Source organism: Eurytemora carolleeae, unplaced genomic scaffold, assembly GCF_000591075.1.
Source record: "Eurytemora carolleeae unplaced genomic scaffold, Eaff_2.0 scaffold920, whole genome shotgun sequence".
Lineage (NCBI taxonomy): Eukaryota > Metazoa > Arthropoda > Copepoda > Calanoida > Temoridae > Eurytemora > Eurytemora carolleeae.
The window spans coordinates 58,838-81,842 of record NW_019396837.1 but is presented as its reverse complement, the minus strand read 5'-3'; the positions used below and the strand labels follow the sequence as shown (position 1 = coordinate 81,842).

The 23,005-nt window shown below is 31.5% G+C and overlaps 2 protein-coding genes across 4 annotated transcripts; one reads left to right on the top strand and one right to left on the bottom strand.

Moving 5' to 3' along the window:
* Positions 1 to 864: 864 nt before the first annotated feature.
* On the bottom strand, positions 865 to 8,100 carry LOC111709230 (FMRFamide receptor-like). Its single transcript, XM_023482852.1, has 4 exons — positions 8,000 to 8,100; positions 3,396 to 3,490; positions 2,335 to 2,448; positions 865 to 967 (listed from the first exon to the last, which is right to left on the bottom strand). Exons 1-4 carry the CDS (start codon positions 8,084 to 8,086, stop codon positions 865 to 867), a joined length of 399 nt encoding a protein of 132 aa, XP_023338620.1. The 5' UTR covers positions 8,087 to 8,100.
* A 3,929-nt stretch (positions 8,101 to 12,029) lies between these two features.
* Positions 12,030 to 16,692, top strand: LOC111709233 (putative gamma-glutamylcyclotransferase CG2811). 3 transcript variants are annotated; one of them, XM_023482856.1, is made up of 7 exons: positions 12,046 to 12,156; positions 13,308 to 13,410; positions 14,517 to 14,561; positions 15,018 to 15,089; positions 15,383 to 15,457; positions 16,026 to 16,045; positions 16,193 to 16,692. In XM_023482856.1, the coding sequence occupies exons 1-7, from the start codon at positions 12,105 to 12,107 to the stop codon at positions 16,504 to 16,506; spliced, it is 681 nt and encodes a 226-aa protein (XP_023338624.1). In that variant the 5' UTR covers positions 12,046 to 12,104; the 3' UTR covers positions 16,507 to 16,692. The 3 variants fall into 3 exon arrangements, with proteins under 3 accessions (XP_023338625.1, XP_023338624.1, XP_023338627.1); XM_023482859.1 differs by having other exon boundaries at positions 12,075 to 12,156; positions 16,210 to 16,359; XM_023482857.1 differs by lacking the exon at positions 14,517 to 14,561 and having other exon boundaries at positions 12,030 to 12,156.
* The last annotated feature ends 6,313 nt before the right edge of the window (positions 16,693 to 23,005 follow it).

The following is a 23,005-nucleotide window of genomic DNA, read 5'->3' as shown; positions in this document are numbered from 1 at the left end:
GTTATTCTGGAAGACAGCATTCATGGTAAAACCCACAAAAGTTTAAAAAGTTATTTAATCCACAAATTTCAAATTTCAATTCCAAAGATTAATTAAAATAACAGATAGGACACTAGATGTAATCTTTTTTAAGATTTATGTGTTTTCGTTCACAATAACCCTGAGACAGAAGCCCAGAGGAGTTGAGCGATGAACAGGCCCCCTCTCTGTTTTGTAATTCTACAGAGAGAGACCCTGTTCTACGCCGACTACGCGTAATTCCTTCGGACTTCTGCCTCAGGGTTATTGTGAACGAAAAACAAACAAATCTTATAAAGACGACATATAGTGTCGTATATGATATTTCAATTAATCTATGATTAATGTATTCATTTGATTATAACTTGTTTTCTTCTGAAAAGTTTTAACAAAGCATACTATACAAGCATATTTTACAAAAACTAAATTATGTTTTGTTAACTAGAAGAAGTCTAGATTCATTCGTACATGATACACCTGTAAAATAATTTAAATTTTGCACCCCCCCCCCCCCCAAGCACAGGACTGACTTAGAAATAAAAACCCTTCCAACCTTTATACAGCTAAAGCTTCAAATCACTTGTTTCTATGGCTCTATTTTTAAAAGTTATTAGCAATGATAGCATTCCACGTCAGATAGTGAACATTTTGGTTCAACGTGAAACATAAGAGAGGTTCAATTATCTGAAAAATCCCTTTATTCTGCAAAATTTGAGCAATCTTATTTGATATTGATAAAGGATATATTTTTTTCCATTAGTTTTAAAATCAACTTAAGTAAAACAGGACTCTTCACATTATGCAATTGTCTTCATATTTCGCAGTTTTATGGGTCTTACTGTACACTTATATCTGTACCTGATACCGTTCGAATGTTATGGCTAGGGTTAAAAATACAGAAGCAGCCAAGGAGAAGTGACAAGCACATTCATTCAGATTCTCAACCCAACTGCACAAAAATATATATATTCAGATTCTCAACCCAACTATACAAATATATATATTCAGATTCTCAACCCAACTGCACAAATATATATTCAGATTCTCAACCCAACTGTACAAAAATATATATTCAGATTCTCAACCCAACTATACAAAAATATTTATTCTGATTCTCAACCCAACTACACAAAAATATATATATTCAGATTTTCAACCCAACTACACAAAAATATATATATTCAGGTCCTCATCCCAACTACACAAAAATATATATTCAGATTCTCAACCCAACTGTACAAAAATATATATTCAGATTCTCATCCCAACTATACACAAATATATATTCAGATTCTCAACCCAACTGCACAAAAATATATATTCAGATTCTCAACCCAACTACACAAAATATATATTCAGATTCTCAACCCAACTACACAAAAATATATATTCAGATTCTCAACCCAACTACACAAAAATATATATTCAGATTCTCAACCCAACTACACAAAAATATATATTCAGATTCTCAACCCAACTACACAAAAATATATATTCAGATTCTCAACCCAACTACACAAAAATATATATTCAGATTCTCAACCCAACTGCACAAAAATATATATTCAGATTCTCAACCCAACTACACAAAAATATGTATTCAGATTTTCAACCCAACTACACAAATATATATATTCCGATTTTCAACCCAACTACACAAAAATATATATTCAAATTCTCCACCCAACTATGCAAAATATATATACATATATTAAGGTTCTAAACCCAACTGAACAAAAATAGTGTAAAAGTCTAGTTTTTTTTAAATCTTGTAAGCCATGAATATTTCACATTTGTGGTCTTTGAACTTAAAATGTGCTATAAAAGTTAGGCTTAAGTGATTTAAGTCCTGGAAATGTTCAACTTTTTATTAAATGAATATAAGATTGTAAATTCATGTTTGTGTTTTTTTTAATTTCAGCAATTTTAATAAAGGAAGAGATAATATGTGCGTTTACGCAATGTTAAAATATCAGAGTATTTGGAAAGTAAGCTGTTAAACACTTTCTCTTAATCAAAATATAAACAGAATTCTTTAAAACAACTTAATCCGGAATATCTTTTTACAAAGAATTTTAGAGTATTTTATATCCAAATTGTAAAATGTGTTACAAAAGAAAAAAATAGTGGTCAGCGGGTAAATTTTGCTTTCAGTGGGTAGAAAAAAAATGGCATAAAGTTCTCAGTCGGAACAGTAAAGTGATTTTTAACTTTAAAAAGGAGAGATAAACCGGGAATAAAAACTGAGAATATAAAAAGTGATCCTAGATTTGAAACACACTTTTTTGTCTCGGATCATGAAAAAGAATGAGAGACCTGAACAACTTGAACTTGAAGGCAAGGGGGACCATGACCAGGTTGCTGATCAAGAAGATTATGTCCACTAAGCAGAGGAACGCCAGCAGATGATGAAACAGGTTTTTCATCGACCTTATGAAATTATTGAATTATTTTTAATCTAATTTGGACATTTTAAAATAAATATTTTCGCAACAAAACAAAACATAAGAAACATAATGTTTAAATTATGAAATTTCAGTAAAAACAAAAATAGTCATTTTATAATTGCTCTGAGACCGATTTAAAGAATTTGAGCCGCGGTTTAAATTTAAGCCGCGACTCAAATATGGATGGTTCCACTTAAACTTGTATTAATTTTTTCAAGATTTAAGCCAGCGATCAATTAAAACCGGTTTTTGGCGGATTTAAGACGCGGCTCAAATTAATTAAATTCGGACTGCAGTTCTCCTATTTTAACTGAATCAAAATATTGATCTAACAACTATTGGAAGAATATTATGCAAGTGAAAATTGTCTGTAGAATGAAGGTTTGCACTAGAAATTTCAAAATCACTAAAAAAAAGGAATAGATACATGAATAGTAAACGTTATGAACAAGAAAATTATAGGAGGGGGATAGGGGTTTTGCATTGTTACACATTAGGATTTAGGATTGCTAAAAAATAACAAAAAACACGAAGAGCGCACTAAATAAAAAATTTGGTCTTTGTTCAGCAAGCTATCACTTTCTATCCCAATTGGACCAAATAAACTTGAGTTTTTTGCTTCTCTCTTTTTTATTCGGCAGATGCATTTCAAATATTAAATGGAAAAGTAGAAAAGGCAACATTTGAGAAGATGACTGAATTTTAGACCAAAATAAAATAAAGCTATAAATAAAAGAAAGCAAATACAAGTAGCTCTGGTTAATCCAGGGAAAGATTCGATAGAAAGTTCGGATTTTAAAAGAACTAATAAATACAAAAATAAATAATTTATATGTTGAAGGATTCGATGATTACATAATAACTGAAAACAGGATTTGTTTTTGTAAAGTCCAAATTTTATACATTACACCTTTTCCCAAATTTACTTACTTTTTGCAGAGAACTATTACACTGATGATGTTGCCAAGTATTCCCAGTCCTGCAGTTGGTAAGGTTATAATACCGGAGATCCACCAGCTAACAGACTAAAATCAAAGAGAATAGAATATAAATTAGAGTGGAATTTACTAGAAACAAGTGTAAAACGGTCATTTTATAGAAAATCTAAAATTAATATTAAAAGAAAACCAGATTGTGAAATATACTGGTTTCATAATTGACCAATGATCATTTCATATAAACTCTACGCCTTTCACTTTACAAACGATGATTTTCCGTTAGAACTATAAATCAAATGATGTTTTTATTCATCTAATTAATTTTAAAACGTTTATTTAACAGCTTTAAAAAATTCGAAATTCGAAATGGATAGTCAAGGGAACATACTGTATTAATCTACTCTACTGCATATAATTTGTGAACATTTACATGATTTGTACACTTTGAACTGACAAAATTCATACCGAGGGCCGATTGTCTAAATTGTCTAAATTCATACCGAAGGATTGTCTAAATTCCACTCTAATATATATTCTATTCTCTTTGACTAACATAAACAAACTAAAGGGACTGATCATTCAATTTCAAGATGATGTTTTCGATTTAAAACGTTTTTTTCAAAGTGTTTCAAATTCTGTAACTGTGGCACACCTCCGCACATCAAGGAAATTTCAGTACAGAGCTTTATTTAAACACAAATATGGAGGTTCTTGGTGTTTGTTCTTTCCTTGCGAAAATGTAGTTTAATGCTAAAAATATCGGGAAAAGTGCAATTAATAATCTACGTTCTAAAAGATTTATTAAAGGATAGATTTTGCATTATACAGATGCTGAGTGGATTCACGGACACTTGAATTATAGATATTCCTGACAAGGCAGGATAGAGAGGAGATTGTACCTAGCGTTCTAAAAAATACAGATTTATTTTTTTCCAAAGTTTGTTTTAGACACGAAAATGATAAAATTGAATAAACAATTTTCAAGAATATCATCTAGCGCAGAGAAAAAAATCCGCGTAATATTTTTTTGTTACAAATTATTTTAAGTCAACTTTTTCTGGGATTGTATTTCATCTATATAAAGAGCTCTCTAACTTGGAACATTAAATCCGTCGCGGATTTAGGTTTTGAAAAAAAATATATTTTACCATGGATCGTCTGTATTATTAATCCCACTATACCCCTCCCTCTATCATTATTTACTGTAATTCTACAACTTTAAAGTGAAAAGGTCTTTTGGAAATAATTCGCAAAACCTTTTAAAGTTTTAAGTGAGCATGTGTTCAAAATAAGTTAAAGATTTTAAATGAAATTGAAAAGACTCTAACTCTAAATAAATTTTCAATACTTTTTTCTACAAAAAAATAAACTATGTATAATAAAAGTAAGGCCATTGCCTAAAATTTTGATTTTCTAAACCCTTTATCCTTGCAGCCCAATATCGCACCCTACATATTTCAAACTATGAATTCAGTTAGATCAAATAATTTGAATTTGAAATATAAAAAGTTTACACAACAAGGTTGCAGCGATATATGGATTAGAAAAGATCGACAAGGGAGAACAACTTGTGTTTATCTTTGAAATGGTGTTTTAAAACAGATCTTTGCCACAAACTCAAATTTTCTGATCCTTTTATCTTAGAAATCTTTCATATCTCAAACTTTAACTGTCAGATCTAACAAAATTCAAAGTTTGAAATTTTAAAAGTCTACGGCTTTGGCTTGCAAAGATATGTCGATTGAAAAATCTGAGTTTGTGGCAAAAACTCATTTCCTTGACGAAAAACTGGAGCTTGATTGTTAAAGTGCAGTGTCATCTCAACGCAACGGGCTTGAGATATATTTCTTGAAAATCCCAAAAACTATATGTTCAAGGTGGTATGTCGTGAAAATAAAAGTAGTTATTTTCTTTGACTTTTGGAAAGTTAATATTATTATGTTTTTTTGAATGTCAAACAGTTTGCAAACAAACTTATCAAAAATTACAAGATATTCTGTAAAGAGATTCTGTAAAGAAATGTGGATTAGTCTGTCATCCTTGTACAGTCAAATATCTAAGGACACTGTTTTGAATGGGAACTCCATTCTACAAATATAGTGTCACTTGAAATTCCGTGCTCAGTCCCTTAACATTAAAATATTACAACAGCCTGCTTTGTTTCTCAAGTTTCTTTTAAAGGACAAGATATTAGATTCTTCAATTTTTATGTGCACTGGTTTTCAAGAGATTCCTTTTCTTTTAGATTTTTCTTCAAGGTTTAAGATATATTCAATTGTACAAAAAATCTAATCTTCAGGGTTTCCCCAGGTACCTAATGTAAAATATTTACGAAGAGAACGAATTATTTGGTGTACAGCCTAAAAAATAATTGGATATTTAAATTTTCCTTATGAATTAATTATTAAAATATAAATACTTAAATGATATGATAATTATGTTTTTTTTGACAATTGCTCTTAAAAACACTTCTTAAAGGTCTAAACGGGAAAAAATAGGGTATGAATTTTACAGGTGAAATTGGCAGCGTAAAGAATTTCATTCAAAGTTCAAAAAAAAGTCTTGAGGACAATCGATGAAAAATGATTAAAAATCCCACTTTTTGCCATTTTTTGATAAAGATATAGGAGCTAGAGAGCACTACAAGATAAACGAGCTAAACAACACTGCAAGATATACGAGCTAGACAACACTTTAAGATATACGAGCTAGACAAAACTGCAAGATATTCGAGCTAGACAAAACTGCAAGATATTCGAGCTAGACAACACTGCAAGATATACGAGCTAGACAACACTGCAAGATATACGAGCTAGACAGCACTGCAAGATATACGAGCTAGACAGCACTTTAAGATATACGAGCTAGACAACACTGCAAGATATACGAGCTAGACAGCACTACAAGATATACGAGCAAGACAACACTGCAAGATATACAAGCTAGACAACACTTTAAGATATACGAGCTAGACAAAACTGCAAGATATACGAGCTAGACAGCACTGCAAGATATACGAGCTAGACAGCACTGCAAGATATACGAGCTTGACAACACTGCAAGATATACGAGCTAGACAGCACTGCAAGATATACGAGCTAGACAACACTGCAAGATATACGAGCTAGACAACACTGCAAGATATACGAGCTATAAAGATGTGTCAATAAAGTATCCGCAAGATGAACAGTGAAGACGGACAAGTTTACTCTGTTTGTATACTGCAATTTTCTTGTTTTACTAAGTACATCCGTATGTAGTCAAAACATAAACAAACAAATTGTAAACATAGCAGACGAAAATCTTACAGATTACAGCTTTCTCAGTAGGTATCACTATACTAAATCAAAGAATTATTTAAAAAGACGATATCGAATTCGTCACTGAATTCCCATGTTTATTGGGACACCCTGTAAGATGCCTAGGAGAACCCTTAAAGGTTAGATTTTTTTGTACAATTGAATTTGACTCGTGTAAACATGATGTTGGTAGGTTTGTGAAACTTATTTTTCGGTTCCTATAGAAACATCTTGCAAAGTTAAAAATTCTAAAAGCTAAAACATTTTTAGATATGCAGGACCAGACAGTTTTCGGATAAATCCTGCGCCTTCTCATGGCGTATTCTTAAATATTCTTTTATTGTTGGATCAAAGCTTATGACAGAATGTTTCGCTGACTGTCAAATATTTTCTAGGAATAAAACGCAACAAGTTTTCTTGAAATACGAAGAAACCAGAAGAATCGTTGCAAAATGGTTTTTGAACCGTCTATTTTTCCGGACGAAATATATATTATATAACTTATTTTCACCCTTAGAGCAACACATTCAAATACATTTAATTCAAGTGCAGCTTTAATGATCGCTAGGTTTTAAAAGTATTAAAAAATATGACGGATTTTTGATGCAGCGATTTGTGGATTTTTACAGGATATACAAGCAAGATATGCCTCAGTTAAGAAACTAATGTATTGAATAATTGGCACTTTAAAAAACACGTTAGAATAGGTTAATATCCCTTTGAAACATTTTTATTTGAAGACTTAAGATTTAAAGCAGAAAAAATAGGGGTTTTTAGACTTTTTAATCGTTTTAAAAGTCTAGGAAAAGCGCACCAGTGTGTAGTTCTTAATTTAAGAATGGGTCTTTTAAGTAAGTTTTTGTCATCCGATAATTTAATTTGTCGAATATTAGAAAATCTCTCCGTTAACTTCAGAACAAATATTTTAAAAGAAAAAAGGTTGCAGGAATCCTGGCCAAGCTGAAATTACGAAGAGAATAGGTAAGAAGTAGCATAACATGAAATAATTTGAAATATAAACATTTAAATTATCTAATTCATTATTAAACTTTATAAGCAGTTTTTTTTCTTTCTGCAACATAGATTTGAATAGAAAATTAATCACTGATAATTGTTTTCTGTACACATTGTATAAGCCATAATAGTCAGTGATTACAGTAAATATACAAACCTCAACTAGCTCCATATAATAATAATAGTCAGTGATTACAGTAAATATACAAACCTTGATTACAGTAAATATACAAACCTCAACTAGCTCCATATAATAGTCAGTGATTACAGTAAATATACAAACCTCAACTAGCTCCATATTTGCACTTTTCCCACACTCACTAGAGTTCCAACCCATTTCTGAAGAATGGTTAAAAGTTGAGTTTGACATTTTTCTGGTTTTTATCTGTTCAGAATTACAACGTATTAAGATATTATGAAAGCTGTGTCTAAAAGAATATGAATATTTTCCCGTGATAAACTGAGAAAAGCCTAAATTTTCATATAAATGTTTCGTGACTTTTGTCATAAAAAAATAAAAATGAAAACTCTTATTATTTTTCTATCTATTATAATTTACCCTGTATTCTCTACCCTCTATTTACAGGGTTAACCACAAAGGATAGACTTCAGAGACGATCGTACGGAAAGGAATTGAGCCTTTGCCACAAACTTTAATTTTTCTAATCCCTTTAACTTTGCAACCCAATGTCGTATACCTTAGATATTTCAAACTGTGAATTATGTTGAATCAAATAATCTAAGTTTGAAATATTAAAGATTTTCACCCAAAGCATGCAGAGATATAATAATTAGAAAATTTTGTGGTTGTGGCAAAAACTCAATTCCTTTGTTTAGTCCGGTTTCTTGTATTTAGGGTTCCTTGTATGCTAAAACTGTAATTTTTACGCTTAATCCTTTAGTAAACCATCAAAATACTCATTTGAATGCAGAAACAAAAAATCAAGCTTCGTCATATTTTTAGAGTTTAAGGCCGTCTTTACAATCTTATTCTTTGTGGGTAACCCTAGAATTATTAATTTAAAGAATATTCATTTAATAAACATATTTGTGCTGGAACACACTCAGATACTAACAGTTTAAATGCCTGTATTTGCATATTAATTGATTTACTGATTAATCTATGAATTAATGTAAAAACGGGAAAAAATTCAATCAATTTGTCGTAAAGTTAGAGAAGAATATAATGGTCTGAAGATTTGGAGTGCCAAACGGCGAAGAAGTAGTAGTAAAAAGAGTAGGAGATAAAAAGAGAAATAAAATATTAGGAGAGGTGAAGTAAAGATAAAGGTGGAAATCGGAGTGTGTGAAAGTAAAAGAAGATATTGAAGGATTTAAGTACGTAAGAAGGGAGACATGATAAAGGAGAGGGAAGGAGTGTGTGAAAGTAAAAGAAGATATTGAAGGATTTAAGTACGTAAGAAGGGAGACAAGATAAAGGAGAGGGAAGGAGTGTGTGAAAGTAAAAGAAGATATTGAAGGATTTAAGTACGTAAGAAGGGAGACAAGATAAAGGAGAGGTTCCCTCTCCTTTATATTAGTCCTATCCATTAAACTATCTTCCTCCAACTGCACTGGTTCCAGGGGGTTCGGAGTTTATCCGGGGATGATTATAAAGAGAATTTGGAGGAGGAGAAGAGAGACCAAGTTATTCAACCATCGATAAGTAAATACTAGATGTCGGAGTAAAGGAAGGAGTGGAGAGAAGGTCCACAGTGGATTATTTCTGTTACATAATATATGATTTCTAATGTATATAAGACCTTATTATAATTCCACTCTCGTTTTATTTGAATATAATATTTTTTACATATTAACAAATTAAGGTATTTTTGTATTGTATCTATATGTTGCTCTCTGTATCGCGTATGTTTCTGTCTGTATCGTGTATATTGTTGCCTGTATCGGTTTTGTTTGTGTCTGTATGATGTATCATATATGTTGTTGGCTGTATCAAATGTATAGCTGTCTGTATCGTATATGATACTGTCTGTATCGTATCTGTCTGTATCATATGATACTGTCTGTATCGTATTATACTGGCTGTATCGTAGGATACTGTCTGTATCGTNTTTATTATACATTGCTTTCTCAAATGTTTCTTGTTAAACATGTAACAAGTTTGACGCCTGGTATTTTTCTGAAACTATATACAGGGTGTCTAACATTTTTTAGATCGTGTGTGTATAGCTCCAAATTAAAATTTAAAGGACTAATCAGAAATTTAAAAAAATGAATCACTAAAAAAACCTATAAGGCTAATATAAAAATCATATTGTAGAAAATACCAGGTTTTTCAAGTATTATGTGCGTTTTTTTGCGTTAAAGCAATTGGAGATATTCCAATACGATATGGGACGCTCTGTATTTGCAGTTAGTAGAGCAGGCTTTATGTATGTAGCCGACATAACTATCACATGTTTATTAAATGATGTCTGTCCTGGTTTACAAGTATACAGTTAGTTTGTAGTTAAACACGACAGAAACATCTTATGTATTTTGAATAATAAATCATAGGGTTTCACACTATGCACAAATCACAATGCATTTTTTCTTTCAACTTATTTATAAGAATTCTGTATGTATTTTAATTGTAAAACTTTTAACATGACATAACTATTAACTATTTCATAACTTTAAAAAACACAAATTTACTTGAGGAAAGGTTTAAAAACAATCGTTTTTTTTTTCATTAAAACATATTGTGCTTTCGCTTTTTGTTTTTAATAAGTTCAAAACTATTATTTCGTTTGCTTTAACCCTTCGTTTTTTTTCTAAAAGCGAAAGTTATTTAGTCTTAAAAAATTAAATTTTTAAAATTTTTGCATGCATTAACCTAAAAAAACTTGTATCATCTTATCGCAACATTTTCAAAAATCAACATGAAATCAATTTGTATCTATTCTTTGTTTATTTTTCTCTCTGCATATTATTGGTATTAAACCAAACCAAATACATATATTTATAATAAAAAAAAAATAGAATAACCCCTAAAAAATTGAATAAAACGGTAACATGCCAAAGATGAGATTATTCAGGTTTAGTTTATGATACAGTTAAAGAAAAGAGTACAACATTAGTTTAAGACTTTACCAGGAAACTTTAATTAAATATTTTTTATGTTTCTTTTAAATTTTGGAAATCTAGGAAAAAAATGTTTTTTATTATTCTATTCAAGCAGAATATTAAAACAAGATATTTTTTAAATTTTTAATTAATAACATCAAATAATACTCTTGATATTTGTAATTAGAAAATATGAATTTGTTGCTAATTTATCAGTAAAATATGAAACAAAGATTTGACAATTAGAGATGGGAAATTTTCACATGTTTGATCGTTTCGTTCACAATAAAATTTTTTGAAAAAATCGGTTTAGAAGAGTCAGAGATATATAGTTGTTAAAAATTCGAAATCTAAGGAAGACGATTTTACTGACTCTGTATGCCGTTGTTTGTTTCAAGACTTTTGAATCCTTTTCCGCCCACATGTCACCCTTACCCTTCCGTCCCCTCCCCCCCCCCTCACCCTCTCTACACCTCCCGGCCCTCAGTCAGCCTGAAACACTTAAGACGATCACAACTCTGTCTCAACTCTGACTCCTTCATGATGGTGATTCAGATACCAAGCTAGTTGCAGACACTGCTTACATCTAGCCCCACAATGCTCCAGAGATCAACATTATCATGCAACCCAGCGACAACATAATCGCTTATTTTGCACACGATAAGACCGCGATATCTCTCCCTTAGCCTGAAACCTAGTTGTGAGCAAACCTGCTGTCAAGATTGATGATCTGCACCACCAACATGAAGCTCTACAAAGCTGTTACCACTGATTTTATTACCACTGATGTTACCACTGATGTTACCACTGATGTTCCCACTGATGTTTGTCAATAGTTTTCTTTGTTCATTTATAGCCAACCAATTTTTAACCATGTCTTATGCAAATATTTCAAAACACTTTAGTTTTTTTTAAATAAATGTTAAGAAATATCCATTTTAGATCTCTTTGTTTTAATATAGTGACTTTTAAAGTCAACAATAGTTTTTAAAAAATTAAGATTGAAACAACCGTTTTCTAAAGTAAAATAACGAAACAATCAGTTTTTAAAACAAAACGATCATAAGATCGTTTTCGTTTTTCAAAAGTAAAACGATCCTAGGATACTATTCGCTTTCTAAGGTGAAATGATCGTTTTCAACAGAGAAAACTAATTTTATTTGCTTCAAAACTGTTGTTTTGTCGTTTCTTTTTTGTTTAAAAAGCTTAAAAACTAACACTAAGATTTAAGTTTTAGCTTTATCTAAAACGAAGTCAATCTCTTTTAGCAATATCTTACAATACAATTTAATTTTTAATTTTATAAAAATCAGCTTAGAAATATGACTGACGAAACTAGATGGAATGTTTTTGTTTACGGCACTTTAAAGAAAGGTAATACCTCAGCTATCCAGATTTCATGAAACCTATTCACTATCCAGTTTTCATGAACCTATTTACTATCTAGTTTTCATGAAACCTTTTCACTATCCAGTTTTCATGAAACCTATTTACTATCTAGTTTTCATGAAACCTATTCACTATCCAGCGTTCATGAAACCTATTCACTTTCCAGTTTTCATGAAAACTATATTCAGTATCCAGTTTTCATGAAACCTATTCACTATCCAGTTTTTATGAAACCTATTCACTTTTCAGTTTTCACGAAATCTATTCACTATCCAGTTTTCATGAAACCTATTTACTATCCAGTTTTCATGAAACCTATTTACTATCCAGTTTTCATGAAACCTATTCATTATCCAGTTTTCATGAAAACTATATTTGCTATCCAGTTTTCATGAAACTTATTTACTATCTAGTTTTCATGAAACCTATTCACTAGCTAGTTTTCATGAAACCGATTCTCTTTCCAGTTTTCATGAAACCTATTCACTATCTATTTTTCATGAAACCAATTCACTATAAAGTTTTTATGAAACCTGTTCACTATCAAGTTTTCATGAAACCTATTCACTATCCAGTTTTCATGAACCCTATTCACTATTCAATTTTCATAAAATCTATATTCACTATCCAGTTTTCATGAAACCTATTTATCATCTAGTTTTCATGGAAACTATTCACTATCCAGTTTTCATGGAAACTATTCACTATCCAGTTTTCATGAAAAATGCTCACTCTCCAGTTTTCATAAAACTATCTCTTATCCGCTTTAAAACTTTTCTATAAATTGAATTTTGAAATCATTCAATTTAAACTTTACAATATATCTACATATTCCATACTGACTTTAAATATACAAAATTAACTTTAAAGGAATTATTCTCCTTTCACATCATAACACACAAAATACCAGTGATAACAAGAAAACTTTTGAAAAGAAAGACGTCTTTAGAATCAATTAATAACTTTAAAAAGTCCAATGATCATGAGATGCTTTTTTACAACATTAAATACATATAGGTAGTGCTATAATGTCCATTGTTTTCTGGTTATCACTATTCAAAATAAAAAAATGCAAGTACTTATTTTGAAATAAATGCGCAAAATAACTACATATTAATAGTAACTGTGATCTCTAGGAGAACCAAACCATGGCTGGTTGTCCAGATCTGAGAATGGATTCCAGGAGTATCTAGGAGCAGGCAGAACGAACAAATCATTTCCTCTAGTCATAGCTTCCAGGTACAAATGTCATCTGGTCATATCTCTAGCTAAAACTACATCTGCCCATATCTCCATGCAGAAATCTCATCTGGTCATATCTCCAAGTAGAAATCTTATCCGAGGCCGAATTTAAAGAATTTGAGTCGCGGCTTAAATTTAAGCCAGGGCTCAAATATGGTTGGTTCCACTTAAAATTGTATTGAATATTTCAAGATTTAGGCGGGCGCTCAATTAAAACCGGTTTTTGGGGGATTTGAGAGGCGGCTTAAATTGATTAAATTAGGACACTGGTGATATCTCCAAGTAAAAATTCCATCTGCTTATATCTCTACGTACAAATCACATCTGGTCATATCACTAGGTAAAAATCCCAACTGGTCATATCTCTACGTACAAATCACTTCTTGTCATATCTGTAGGTAAAAATCGCATCTGACTTTATCTCTAGATAAAAATCCTATCTGGTCATATCTCCAAGTAAAAATCACTTTTTGGTCATATCTCTAGGTAAAAATCCCATCTGTTCATACCTCCAGGTAGAAATTTCAGCAGGTCATATCTCCAGGTAGACATATCATCTGGCCATATCTCTAGGTATAAATTACATCTGATCTTATCTCCAGGCAGAAATCCTATCTGGCCATATCTCCAGGTAAAAATCCCATATGGTCACATCTCCTGGTAGAAATCCCATCTGGTCATATATCCAGGTAAAAATCTCATAATAATCATATATCCAGGTAGAAATCTCATAATAATCATATATCCAGGTAAAAATCTCATCTGGTCATATCTCCAGGTAGAAATTACATCTGGTCATATCTCCAGGTAGAAATTGCATCTGGTTATATCTAGGTAGAAATTGCATCCATGGTTATATCTAGGTAGAAATCTTATCTGCAGATAACCATGGTTATATCGATAAATTATAAAGAACTGTGGCCGAATTTATAGAATTTGAGCGGCAGTTTAAATTTAAACCGAGGTTTAAATATGGTTGGTTCCACTTAAAATTGTATCAAATGTTTCAAGATTTAAGCCGGCGCTAAATTTAAACCGGGTTTTGGTGGATTTAAACCGCGCCTCAAATTTGTTAAATTCCATCTAAGATCAAATATATTTAGATACAATATTCCATTTGTGTTAGACAGTCCTGGGACTGGAAACAGGAAACTTTTAAACATTTTATTAATTTTGTGATATTAATTTTCCTTTTCTAAAATTAAGTCTAAATATTAAAAGTAAAATAAAAATATCAAAAATTCATTCTATCACAAACCATTTAAGAATTTTATGCTTTTTTCCTATTTTATTTCTATAAACTAATAACCATAATCTTTCTATGAATGGGAGGGAGGGGGGGGGGCAAAATTAAATTTTCAAGATTTTACCCAAAATTAATAAAAGGTTTTCATTTCTTAAACCCTTTCCTCTAGCCATTTTTGGTGGGGACCTTCAAAACAATTCTAAAATATGAAATACCTTATTTAAGATCAATACCATTATATTGAGTTTAAGGTAAAGACAATTTCAGAGAAAGTATACAAAAGTTGTAATGTTTTCATGATTTCTGAATGTTTTTGTTGATGTTCATAAAATCACAGTTTTTAAAAATTGGTGGGCAGGGTTGAAGGAGAAGTATACCGCGTAGATGCATCAATGCTCAGCAAACTTGATGAATTAGAGAACCATCCAAGGTACAGAACAAAGATTTAAAATAAGTTTTATACAGAATAAACACACTGCGTCTAAATAAAAGTTATATAATAAGGTTGGTTACTCTCGATGCACTCCAATGTACGGAAAATGTCGTCTCCTAAGCATTGACAGATAAACACCTCATATGACGTCACTGATTAGAGAGGAAAGAGTGACGTCATACAAGGTTTTTTTTCTATCTATCTTAGGAGACGACATTTTCCGTACATTGGAGCGCATCGAGAGTAACCTAGCTTATCATACAACCTTGGTCTAAATACATATCCTTTAGTTACTACACCCGGAGATTAGAAGATGTTGAAGTGTCAGGAGAAATGATTCAATGCTGGATTTATATATGGTCTGGGTAAATATTTAATTTCAAAATAAAATTGTTGAAAATAAACTTTTTAATTGATCCTCCTTTTAGACTTTTAATCCCGAACTAAGCCAGCAAGTTTTTAAAAGTTACAAAATAACTTTCAGAAACTCAATTTTGTCAAATCATACCTTATAGTTAATTTTTACAAAAATCATGAATATTTTAAATGTTTCAGATCTAAATGTTTTATAAAACAAATGAAAAACTGAATATTAAAAACCGAACAGTACACGCCTAATAAGCTGAACAGTGAACACTATAGAACACTAAAAATTGAACACAAAATACGAGTCTAGTGCTGAACTTCAAAATCTTAGTATTCATTACACACAGAAATAAACAATATACAGTGTAGTGTATGCGTGTATAATGTATTTGCAAATAAATGAATATAATTTATGAGAAATATAACCATAGTTAAACAAACACAATTTTTCATGATTAACATGTGAAAACTGAACAGAGAAAAGTGAACACTTAAACCTGAACTGACAGTGATTGCACTTAGAATTTCAAAATTGGAAAATAATTTAAAAATTTTAATTCTTTTTAGGTTTAAACCGGAGCTCTTAGGTTAATTACAGACTGATTATTTTTTTTGCATACAACCAATTTATTAAACTAACTGCCTTGCGTTCTGTTTTGGGAAAATAAATTTGTCGTTATTTAAAATTTAAAAAAAAAATAAATTTAAATAATAAAAATAAAATAAAATTATAGATAATCATGAAAATAAGATACTGAGATGTACACAAGCTACTCAAATATGGGTCAGCACGGTAAGCAGTACGTCAGCAAAACTGGACGTAGTCAGGGAAAACACATTCACTAAAAACTTTGCCTTGAGACTTCGAGAGCCTTTACATGGGGGAGAGGGGTGGGGGGGTCCACAGGGGCAAACACTACAGGAATTTTTCCAGAGAAAAACTTTTTTTCTTTCCAGGGGGGGGGAGTCTCAGCTCAGTGGGGGAAACCATGATTTTACTGATCCATTGAACCCCCATTTCCTTTATCCCAGTAAGTTGGAGCTTTGATCACAACCTGACCCATAAAACATAAGGTTTTCTCATTTTATCTGGAATGCTTTTTTATCCGTGGATGAGTTTTCAATGAACGGTTATAAAAACTAGACAACTCTGGGTAAGTTGTTAAATTCTTGAATGAACCAAATTCAAATTGATTGGTTTGGACTCGTGAGTAAAACTCTTTAATCGAGAAGTCACATGTATGGGGGAAACAATACCATTTTAGATGGGGGAAACAATACCATTTTAAATGGGGGAAATAATACCTTTTTAGATGGGGGAAATGATACCATTTCAGATGGGGAAAAACTCAGATCGTTCACCTTAACCCAACCTAAAAATTTCCCAAAAATCCCAAGGGAGGTCTGGGATATGCTTAGAGGGGGGAGGGCTATAGGACTACAGTCTTCCGGCAGTTATTACGTTTTTAAATGATAAATTTGGGTCATTGAAATTGCAATTTTTAAAAATCCTGCCGCATTTTGCAAATATAACAATAAGATAAAGTGTGTATTTTTTTAATCTGCGAAAAAAATGAGTAGCATTTTCAACGGAGACCCCCAAGTTTTCATTGGAGACCCCAAGTAAAAAATAAAAATTTGTTTGCACATGTTTAATGCACTTTTTGGTATAAAACAATTATATTTGCATCATAAACAAACTGTGGAACAAATTGTACAAGGTGCTGTTATAAGTACTCATAATACATTTGATAATGATTTTATACCTTTTTACAAGAAATCTACAAAATTGAAAAATGAAAAACTCTAAGTTAAAAAGAGAAATCCCGGTTTGCTCTACCCCCCTCCACTCCCCCTTTATGAATTCTAGGGAGGGAAGTTGCGTGAATATTTTCAACTCCGATCTCCTCCCATAGACCGGAGCGATAAAAATATGTTGCTACTATCTTCCATGATTCTTTTTGAAGGGGTTTCCTCTTTATTTTGAGGAATTTCCTAAAAATTTAAGGCGTGTTCGCTTTGTAGCTGACAAATATTTTTTAAAGTATATTTCCCAATATTTTTGGGGGATTTCCCAATATTTTTAAGGCGTTTCCGCAAAATTTTTGAGGCGTTTCGGTATTTTTTTAAACTCCATTTTCTTGAGATTTTTCTTTTTTTTTGAGGCGGTTCTGCAAAATTTTTGAGGCATTTCCTTATTTTTAAAAATTTCATTCAGTTAAGCTGTGTTTCCTCTTTTTTTTGAGGAGTTTCCGTTTTTTTAAAAATTCTAAAAACTTCATTTATTATTATTATTATAATAAGATTTATTCACAGTCACACACAAAGATATAAATGGTGTAGTTTAAATTTGTTTAAAAAATTTTTTAATATATAAATCTACAAAAGAAAAAAGAAAAAAGAAAAATATATACAAAACACAAATAGGATTAGGCAACATTGATCATTACTCGTTAAGTAACATATTTAATTTCAGTTATTACGTAATCATCGAATCCAGGGTCCAATGGGACATTATCACTTAGCAGAACATTTCCTAAATGTTTTAAGTCGTTGACAAATGATAGCGGTGATTCATACATTATAACACTGGGGTTATTTCATTATAATTAATCATCTTTCTTTAGAAAAAATAAGGCATTTAGTTTTACATTTTTCGATTCGATACTAATTTTCAGTTTAGTAGCTTTCTAATCCCTATTTCTTTAAAACCTGATGGTGTAAACCTTATTACAAACTTTGGCTTTTTCAAAGTTCATAGAATTTCTAGTTAGAAAATATCATGATCTACGACATCTCGTTGCACAGATATAGGCATAATCTCATATCCTTTGCTGATCCTCTGATAAATAATCAACAAATATATGTTCTAAACCAAAAAAGCCTAAGATGAAAGATACACGGTTCTTTATTATAGATAAAAAACTAATCAGTAATTTTGTCAAAGTATGGTTTTTTTTTGGGGGGGGGGGGCACAAAATCTTCTAGGGGTGCACAAATTAAAATTAAGGGGCCCCCCCCCCCCCACTAAAGCTCTCGTACACCCCAGCTTTAGTACATAAAAAGGGGAAACGTCTAAAAAAAGGAAGAAACATATCAATTAAAAACAGAAACGCCTCAAAAGAAAGAGGAAACATCTGAACTAAATAAAGTTTTAAAAGTTTTTTTGAAAAACGGAAAGTCCTCTAAAATTTCCGGCAAAGGTCTCACAAAAAAATCACCTCAACAAAATAAAGTTTTTCAATTTTTTTTTTAAAATCGAAAACACCTAAAAACTATGCCGAAATGCCTCAAAAAAAGTAAAGTAAACGTACCTCAACTAAATAAAAAGTTTTTAAAGTTTTTTAAAAAACGGAAACATCTCAAAATTTCCGGAAATGCCTTAAAATAAAGAGGAAACACCTAATTAACTAAATTAAGTTTAAAGTTTTTTATACTGCCTTCCCCTTAAATCCTAGGGGTAATCCTCCCCCCTCCCACCCCACAATCTTGGGTATGTAACATGGAAAGGGAGGGAAGGCAATCTCCCCAACACAGCTCTTCCGAACCTCATTTTACCTATCAGTGCGCGTCCCCATATAGCTTCCGACATTCCCCCAAACAGTCTTCATTCTTCCGGGAATGATCTTCCATTTATAATGTCTACTTAAAACGGAACCAATTATATAATTTAAGCACAGTAGTTCATCTATAGTATATCCTTAACATTTGCATAATATTATTTTTTTACAATCATACAGAGCGGGGAGAAAATAGCTTTTATTTATAGATTTTTTTCTCAACAAATCTTGCAAAATGGCTGCTTCCTTTTTATGAATAGTTTTTGCTTTTACTAATTCAAGTAGACAAATGAAAAATATTCTTCATAAATGTTGATTCTTAAAATTGTTGCCCTTTGTAAATTTACTTTCTAGTTAATGAGATATTTAAAGAAAACAAAACTCTGTTATAACCTAATGATTTTAAAACTATTGCCGGCTTTTTTTAAAAAGCGCAAATACATATAGATCAAAGAAAATTGCTTTTTACAGACGTAAATTTACAACTGCAGGCAGGGCGTAAATAACTTAGAGAATAGAATATATAGAGAGGAATTAAAAGAATCTCTCGGTATGAATTTTTTCAGTCCCTTTCAGCCTGAAAGGGAGTTCAAAGTGTACAAATCATGTTTACAGAGCGTCCCATATCATATTAGACTTTCTCCAATCTTTAACGCCAAAATACACATATAATACTCGAAAAATCTAGCATTTTCTGCAAGAAAAAAATTCTATTAGCCTTATTAATTTTTTCAAAAGGATTCATTCTTCTAAAATTTTCTGATTTGAACCCCATATCGTAATTTAGAACTATTGACGCAGTCTAATTTGATGTGGGACACCCTGTATATTAAAATATTGGTTTTAGTTGGGTTTGATTTGCGTTTTTCCACTCATTTCTGGCATTCACAAACTCCATCAAACAAAGGCTTCATTTCATACCTTTCAGCTTTCAACTTGTTTTATATCCTTCATTATAGTCAGTCATTTTACATTAACTACAAAGATCTGTAAAAAAAAACTTAATTTATTTTAAGTAAGATAAAAAATAATAGTTTTACTTAAGAGGAAAAGGATGTTACTATGAAAAATTTTTTCTTATTTCTAAAATTTTCTTGTCGTCAATGTAGTATGTTAAGATCTTAGATAAATCTAATATGGAAATGACATTATTTAGAAGTAAAAATGTACTTTTCATTGCCCATACCCTTTTTTTATTAAAAACATATATAAATTGTAATGACATTAGAATTTAGAATCATTTAGAATATGTTGACTTAAAATCTGCAAAACTTTGAAAAATATTGTCTTTGTTTCTAATTTCTAAAATTTTCTTGTCGTCATGGTGTAGTATGAATTCTGTTAAATCAAATAATAGCTGAGTTTGAAATATCAAAGGTTTACAACATCGAGTTCTAAAGAATTGTGGTTTAAAATTTCGTTCCAAAGACTCAATTCCTTTAAAAGATATTCAATTTTAAAATCATCCTTTTATTAAAAACAAAAACAAAGTACAACTCGCAATTCAGGGCCTGTGCAGTTCAAGTTTCCAAGAAAATCTACATAGTTTTGGTTTTTCCAGTCCAGTTCAAACTTTGAAATAAAAATAATAATGATACCGTGCTTAAATACCTCTATGCCTTGTTTGGATGTAAATTGTACTTTTCTTTGAAAAACTGGGGGGGGTGGGGGGAAGCGGGGGGGAGTTGATAAGGTAATGTATAACATCAACATAGAAAATATAGAAGTATATAAATTCATTTTTTTAAAACATTTCTGATTATATGTTGTTATAGTGAAACAGTGAAATGTGAATGTCAAAGGATCAGAAGAAATTTAGCCGGTAAATATAAACATTTATTATAGTTTAGTTTACTGATACCGCGGAGACAAAATATCAAAGACGACATTCTTTGAAAATATTTCTCGAAAACGTTTAACTATTTCGCGTGGGCTTCTTGTTATCAGCCGTTGCCTTTTACTCAATTCCTTTGAAATCTCTAAATAATGACTTTTTTGCAATATTTAACCGTTTAGATTTTTTAAAAAAAGTTCCATTCTAAAAATATTTGAATTTATTGTTGAGATTGTGTATATTTCGGCCATTTTGCTAGTTTGGTTTAGCGATTCCAGGTAGTTACAGGCAATGTTGTTTCTGAAAACTACCAATGAAACAGTGAAACTTTCAAAAGTTATTAGTAAAACGTTGTCGATATATCATTATTAGTTATCATTGTCGTTATTTTTGCACGTTTTCAGTTAATCAAATTTCGCATGTTACTTTTTCATTTCTAGTTTCAAACTCGTTTTATTCGCAGATAATAACCTAGTTCTTCTTGAACAAGACAGCGGCTTCATTTTAGTCTTATCGTAATTTGTGTGCATGCCTTGTTGTCAGTTTCAATGTAAGAATTTAAACCATACTTAATTAAATACCATTTAGGTTTAAAAAGGAACTACATGTAAAGCTTGACACCCTACATCCATATCTGCTTTGGTTTCTCTATTATGAGTTGTTGAATAACTCACATAACCTAACAATGTCCTCGGCGCATGTAGGATTATAAGTAGGAGATATATTTAGTAACATCTTTGACAACGCTCTTGCAACCTTCCCTCCACCCTTCCCTCCCATCAATTATGTAAATGCACATGAGCGAGGGAAGGCACACCACACCTTTTGGTAATTTCCTAGTATACGATTTTTGGACCCCCCCCCTCCTATCAATTTTGTAAAAATAAATGGTCATGTACAAAATTGATAGGAGGGGGGGGGGTCCAAAAATCGTATACTAGGACAGACCCCACCTTTTTTTCGTCCGCACTACAAATGACGTCACAACTCGCCATTACTTCTTCCGACCACGACGTGTCAGGGCGTTGGTTTGGTGTTTTAAAATGTTCGTTTTCTGCCTTTAAACCTAATTTTATTTTATTTTGTTTAAAAGGAAACTTTATGTTATCAGTATACGTTTTTTGGACCCCTCCCCCTCCTATCAATTTTGTACATGATCACTAATTTTCAGCAAAATTATTTTTATTATTTTAGGATTAGGGTTGGTTAAGACGACTTGTGGGTCGAGTTGTTTTACTCCTAACCATTCCCTCGTTTTCTTCTTTTACTCCTTGCTGTCCATAATGTTCTCTCGTTTACTTGTTTTACTCCTAGCTGTCTATTTGTTCTCTCGTTTTCTTCTTTTATTCCTAGCTGTCTATCTGTTCTCTCGTTTTCTTGTTTTACCTCTCGTTTTCTTGATTTACTCCTAGCTGTCTAGCTAGATCTGTTTCTCGTTTTCTTGTTTTACTCCTAGCTTTTTATTTGTTCTCTCGTTTTCTTGTTTTACTCCTAGCTGATTATTTGTTCTCTCGTTTTCTTGTTTTGCTCCTAGCTGTTTATTTGTTCTCTCGTTTTCTTGTTTTACTCCTAGCTGTCCATAATGTTCTCTCGTATTCTTGTTTTACTCCTAGCTTTCCATAATTTTCTCTCGTTTTCTTGTTTTACTCCTAGCTGTTTATTTTTTCTCTCGTTTTCTTGTTTTACTCCTAGCTGTCTAGCTGTTTATTTGTTCTCTCGTTTTCTTGTTTTACTCCTAGCTGTCCATAACGTTCTATCTTTTTCTTGTTTTACTCCTCGCTGTCCATAATGTTCTCTCGTTTTCTTGTTTTACTCCTTGCTGTCCATAATGTTCTCTCGTTTTCTTGTTTTACTCCTAGTTGTCTATATGTTCTCTCGTTTTCTTGTTTTACTCCTAGCTGTCTATCTGTTCTCTCGTTTTCTTGTTTTACTCCAGTCTTGTATTCTAGTCTGGGGTAATTTTCAGCAAAATTTTTATTATTATTTTTTTATTATTTTAAGGTTAGGGTTGGTTAAGACAATTTGTGGGCCGAGCGCTGCTGTTAGGGGGCCTAGCGCTTCTGCTAGGACAGGCTAGTGGGCTGGGTGCTGACCAAAACTTTATCCATGTGTATAATATGAGATCCATGTACAAAATTGATAGAAAGGGGAGG

Coding starts and splice junctions, on each gene's coding strand:
- LOC111709230 (XM_023482852.1), bottom strand. CDS start 8,086: ATGTCAAACTCAACTTTTAACCATTCTTCAGAAATGGGTTGGAACTCT. Junction 3,491..7,999: donor CAAATATGGAGCTAGTTGAG/GTTTGTATATTT, acceptor CTTTGATTTTAG/TCTGTTAGCTGGTGGATCTC. Junction 968..2,334: donor TTCAAGTTCAAGTTGTTCAG/GTCTCTCATTCT, acceptor ATTTTTGTGCAG/TTGGGTTGAGAATCTGAATG.
- LOC111709233 (XM_023482856.1), top strand. CDS start 12,105: ATGACTGACGAAACTAGATGGAATGTTTTTGTTTACGGCACTTTAAAG. Junction 13,411..14,516: donor CCTCTAGTCATAGCTTCCAG/GTACAAATGTCA, acceptor AAATATATTTAG/ATACAATATTCCATTTGTGT. Junction 14,562..15,017: donor AGTCCTGGGACTGGAAACAG/GAAACTTTTAAA, acceptor ATTGGTGGGCAG/GGTTGAAGGAGAAGTATACC.